General features: G+C 44.9%; 1 protein-coding gene across 1 annotated transcript in view; it reads left to right on the top strand.

The window, feature by feature from the left end:
• Positions 1 to 1,292: 1,292 nt before the first annotated feature.
• The window catches only part of CREG1 (cellular repressor of E1A stimulated genes 1), a 123,727-nt gene continuing 119,019 nt past the window's right edge, over positions 1,293 to 6,000 (top strand). Inside the window, exon 1 of the mRNA XM_085621126.1 lies at positions 1,293 to 1,709. Coding sequence (XP_085477252.1) covers positions 1,395 to 1,709 — 315 coding nt within the window. The 5' untranslated portion in view covers positions 1,293 to 1,394. The remainder of the gene's footprint in view (positions 1,710 to 6,000) is intronic.

Here is a 6,000-nt window from a genome sequence, read left to right as displayed (position 1 = left end):
TGCTGTAACTGTCCAAAACGTCAGCCCTCAACCATCACGTGAATAAGTGCACCCCTGTTGTACAGTGCTTTATACGTTCTTATACCTATAACCAGAGCTTAAGGTGGGCCGGGTCCTGACGGTGCTCGGTACCAGAAGTTATAAAAAGCAGGTGCTTAGACGGGTCCCTATCGGGCTCTCCATTTTTGCCCTCACCATCAGTGTGAAAAAAATCTTAACTCTGCAGCAGTACCACCCTTCACTGCCTCCGATGCTCTGATGTGACTTTAAAGAGAATTGTTATGGTTCTTTCACAGTCTCGTCGTTTCAGAACTGAAGCTTTCAATATTGTATACAACAATGCCATATTTATTGCTTATTTATCTTATGCAAATAACAACCATTGACACAGCCAATAGCTTGTTGTGGGTGCAATGTTACTTGTATTATTTATCCGGATGCCATGACAGAAGCAGCAAAATACCAGTTGGGGGAGGGGGGCACACTCTGATAAGCACGGATTTTTAGCTTTGTTTTAAAGCCACTACCTTAATTACATCGGCCCCACACCTTTGAGAACCCCCCCAGTTTTTTCATCCCACTTAAAGCCTTGCATATAACCACATGCACGTTACAGAACAGCAGTGTAAACTTCTTACAAACCAAAAAAATATAGCATACATTTTTTACTGTCTCCCGCCTGAAATTGCCTCTTCTTTTTTTCCAGGTTTTTTTTTAATCTCCCACGTTCCCCTTCTTGTAAAATGTTGGCATGTGTGATATAGCTAAAACACGTTGTCATTGACAACGCCAATAGCTATAACTTTCACAAATGCGAGACATATTGCATCACAAATGCTTGTTTTTCCTTTTCCAGCACAGAACATTTACATAGACCATTCTTCCAAAACTGTTATCACTGTTACCAAGATGCATTTTGAGTGTTATCATGTATAGGTGGGCTGAGGGCGCCGCCTGCAAAATTCCTTTTGACGCGATTCAGTTTGGCCCCATACACCACATATCCAGGGCAACACGCTTCTAAGCGTGCAGCGTGAGAGTTGTTGATAAACTTCTGCAGCTGCACCACGCCTGTTTTGACCTAAGAGCGACCTTGTATTGGTAGATGGTAGCGCACACCACCGCTATTGGCTGATCGGTGAAACAGAACCTGCCAATCCTCTCTCAATTACGCACCCTCAAGGTTGAGCCGGGATTGGCTCCGGTGCGCAGCCAATGGAAGACAATAAGGCGTGACCTTTACGTATCCTCCTACCAATGGGGGAAGCACTGGTGGCGACAGTTCGGCTCTAGCTCCGCCCCTCTCCCCTAGCCGGCCGGGGCTGCGCCTCTGGCCTGTCAGATGCCTCTTCCCTATCGCAGGTTCTAGTCTCCCACCCGGTGTTGACGCAGCCATGCCTTCGCTCTACTCTGCCCTAGCATTCCTTACCGGGTACTCTGCCCTGGCCTTCCTCGCCGGGCTGCGGCTATGCCTGAGCACGACAGGCGATTTCTCGTCCATGCCGCCACGTAACGACACCGCGCGGGTGGCGCGCACCGTGGCGCACCGCTGTGACTGGGGCGCGGTGGCTACCGTGTCAACGCAAAAGACGGTCAAGGGGAAGCCCTTCGCCAACGTGTTCTCCATCAGCGACGGGCCGGTGAAGCATGGCACCGGGGTGCCCTACCTGTACCTGACGCCCATGGAGGTCTCCGTGCAGGACCTGAAGGTGAGCGACTGAAGGGGGCCGGGAGGGGGCACGGTGTCCCAAAGGTGACCCAGAGCATCCATTGCTTTAAATAGGCAGGAAGTGCCCCTGAGTACCTCCACTTTTTTTCATTTGAAAGCAGTTCCATTTTTTAAGTAGGAAAGTGCCTGCACTTTTAAGCACTGGGTGCAATACTTTTAATGGCAGAGTACCTGCACTTTTAAGCACTGGTGCAATACTTTTAATGGTAAAGTACCTGCCCAGCAATGTTATGTTAAGGGTACTTCTAAAGCGCGCGACTCACCCGGGGGCATCTCGGCGCTATACTTAGTTAATCACTGAGAGGAAAGGAGGGTGGCAGAGACCAAAGACAAATACTAGCAATGGTGTAGTAAGTTTAATTGGAAAGTACCTGCACTTCTCAGCAGAGGTGCAATACATTTAACAGGAGATTACATGCACTTCTAAGCACTGGTGCAATATTTTTAATGAGCGTGTCTGTACTTCTCAGTACTGCTCCAATACGTTTAATGGGAGAGTACTGTGATTCTCAGGCGCTAAATATTGAGGCCCTGCACATTTATATTTCCAATTGAAGCACTGGACCTGCCTCTATCAAAGGGCCTCCGAGCTCTCTGTGTAGCACCTGCATGTGAGAGTCCGTATTGTGGGTGAGGTTGGGTGGTGAAAAGGCAGGGGCTAGACACAGAGCCCAATGGGTGCCCAGAGACAGGCTGCATTGTGGTGGCAGACCCGATTCAGTCCGTGCAAGGTTGACCCACCTGTACTCGACACCCATAGACATCTGTGTATGGCACCTGTGGCTGAGAGACTAAAAGGACAGAGATAAAGAAAACACAGGAATGCCACAGAGCTATGGGTGACAAATAACTATGAGTAGTATTTGTAATGGAAATAGAAATGTGCAAGTACTCAATATTCTAGCTAAAGCTTATCCAATGAATAGCTCATAAGCTCTGGTAACTCTACAGCTACGCAGTTCGCATATATACAGCTCAGCCTCCTAAATTAGAAGTTTTTACTTTAGTTGAATTAATATATGTATGCCAAAATTGTATAGCATGACTTTCAGATGGAAATCCTTGTACTTTTAGAACTCATAATCTGATGTTTAGTGAAAAAGGGTTGCATTTCCAAAATATATTTAAAGCCAATATTGGGTGATAAATGACGCAGCGTTGGGGATAACTTATTACTAATGTAGTGGGCAGGGACGTTACAGCGGTGGCTACTACATAATACCCACGTAGAGGTATTCCACGTTGACAAAGCCTTTTTTACATTACTGGCGACTATGACTGATGAATGGAGGTGATCACGTCTGGTAATCCTGCATGTGGTGGTCCCTAATATGATCTTGACTGATGTGGGCACTGTTACAAAACTAATAATAGTAGCTTGGGATGACTTTCGCTGAACATAAGCAGTCCTCCTTACCGAAAAGGTTGGAGACCCCTTGTTATTGCTTATCCTTTTCCTAATGAGAAGTGTCAGCGCTCTTCCAATTAAAGTATTGCACCAGTGTTGAAAAGTGATGGTGCCCTCTCTTTAAAATTAAAGTGCATTTATTCAGAACTTGTCAACTTTATGCACTGCCTCAGAGAGAACAAGTGCAGAAAGTGTCCTACCGATATCTATAGCGATCTCAGTGAAGGACCTGCAGTTAAAGCGCTGGAATGCAGTGGTGGTGAGGGCAAAGGGTGGCGACAGAGGTACCAGTGGATACCCAGAATCGGGCTGCAGTATGATCACAGCATTGGAATAATGCAATGCTACTGATTTTTTATCGCATAATTATGGATTTTCCATATGTAATCCACCATCTGCTGCAATAACTGCTTTTTTAACAAAATTAATTGTTTTTAACCCAATTGGATCTAAAGTTACTGAAAGCATTGCGCTGTGTTTGCGTGAGTGAAATGCCCTTTGCAGAGGTTAACTGGTCATCTTTCAGTTGCTTATCCTTATTTGGTTTTTAATCAGATACTAATGAGGTGAACTATCTGCCCAGACAGTATTACCATGTGTACAAATGACAAATGAATGAAGCAATGCTACCCAAAAATGTGCTGCATTGCGCTGCATAATTTGCCTTTTCTTGTTGCTAAATTTACTCCAGTAGTTCTAAACCTTTTGACTTCAGTGGACCTCTCTTAATCATTACTGGAACACAGGGACCCACACTGAATCAACATTGGAATCCGGTGACACCCACTGAGTAATTTGCTGGAAGCTGAGCCCTAGCCTAAACATTTCTGATAAGTTGAACTGAGAAACAATACAAAAAACAAACAAACAAGCATTCATCATATACAAATGATCGAGTATTTTATTTAATTCACAAACAAATGTAAAAAAAAAAGAATCTACATTTAAACTGGGAGGTTAGAGCTTTTCTAAATTTAATTGAGGCCACTCGTCGCCCATACTATATTTGGTTTGATGCACTTGCAATACACATATGAATTTATCTGAGGATACTACCTTCGTTTTTAGCTTCCAATTTCAAATTCCTTCAAATTTATAGAATGTTTTAAAATTTTCAAGATCACATTTTGCTTCTTTATTGATAGTCCCTTCATCAATCTGTTCATATTATTTCATTTACCAAGCAGTCACAGACTCCCTGAGTAGGCTTTGCGGAGCCCCAGGGGTCCTCGAACCACAGGTTAAGAAACACTAAGTTAATAAACCCTGCCTCGTCACTTAGAGCAGGGGGTGGGCAACCCCTACCTGGTGTCCTTGGAGAACTCTATGCTGAAACTGCAGATATGTATGGTAGGAAGCCACTGGACCCTCATAGGGGGATCATGACCATCTATGGGTGAGGGACCATAAGGTAACCCACAGCAGGGTCTTGGTGTGAGGGGAGTTCACATTTACCCAGAGCAGGAGGCGTGGTTGACCCACCTGTACCTCCAAGGTTTGGAGATCTCTGTGCAGGACCTGCAAAAGTCGAAAGTGGGCTTGTATGGGCAAGAGGGAATCCCTTAGAAGTCCCCTGTGTCCGTCTGGAAAACAGTGGAACTTAAAGGGTCCAGCAGCAGGGGGCAAGAGGGGGAGGGTGCCCTACCTGCATCAGACGGCCATGAAGATATAAGTTTTTCAGTTGAGTCGGAGGCACAGGGCCCAAATGGTGCCCCAGCTTGTGTCTATGAGCACCTGGCTGCCAAGTTTTCAGTATGTGAAGGCGTGACATTTCTATATTTCAGCCTGCTTCTATATTGCATCCTGCTTCTTTATGTGTGAAACGTAGAGCAATACTTTTTCGTGTGCCAAGAGACTTTGTGTAATACATTAACACCTGGAATAACCCATTTATTTTTCATGCAAAACCCTTGAGTAGCCAGAAATAAGTTTGTCCTTTTGAGGATCTTGCTTACTGTATGTGATGTGGTACCGGTTTGTTACTGGATGTGCTCCATGGCTGTGCGGAACAGGGCTTCTATCCCCCCCCCGTTGTTTGTGCCATGGACTGAGCAACTTTAATTATTTAAGGTTTTTTGGGTTTGCTGTGTGACTGGGTGGAAACATAAATTACTGCTTGCATTGGTCCCCACTGAGTTTTCTGTAAAGGATTTATATAGACTTTAGCATCCACTGGCAGACCTAACTAATCAGGATCTCCATAGAGATTACATTTTGCACCTGTCCTCACTACATTGAGAGACTGCCCCACGACATAGTTCAGGATTGGTGCTGAGGAGCACCGGTCTGGCCTGTTCAGGGCACAGTGTTTACTCACATTTACACTGCGGTAGTAGTGCAAACAGCAATGTATAAGCAATTAACGGCCCTGTGTTAATACATGGATAAAACAAATTTGCTTAAGAGTCACATGATATGTAATATTTGGCAGACGTAAATTATTAGATGTGTATGTCACAATGAAACCTGGAAGTCTGCTACCTATTAGCTTTCCACTTCCTGCAACTCTGTAAATATAGCAATACATGGCAGTATTGACCAAGAGCACCTACATGTCCTCTGCTCGCCCAAGTGCTCCTTGTTGATTGCATAAGGCATCCAAATGCTTCCTCCGTGACATACCCCTGGAGTATTTCTGGTTCAGACATAGAGACTGAAGACAGACCGCAGGAGAGTGGCTATACAAGGAAAAGGCATTAAGTGATAATCGCATTTTATCCACCTGTAATGTTATGTCATATATTGCCCGCTTCCCAACATCACCTGCCCCTACTTCCAACATGAAATGCAGAGGCAGAGGGCTAATGAGGGTGCCCTATACCACGTGTATTAAAAGGAAAAAAAGTTAAAAAAATGTCCTCCT

Source organism: Triturus cristatus, chromosome 8 (genome assembly GCF_964204655.1).
Source record: "Triturus cristatus chromosome 8, aTriCri1.1, whole genome shotgun sequence".
NCBI classification, from domain to species: Eukaryota; Metazoa; Chordata; class Amphibia; order Caudata; family Salamandridae; genus Triturus; species Triturus cristatus.
Note: the sequence above shows the minus strand (reverse complement) of the source record. Positions and strands in the feature narration are given on the sequence as shown.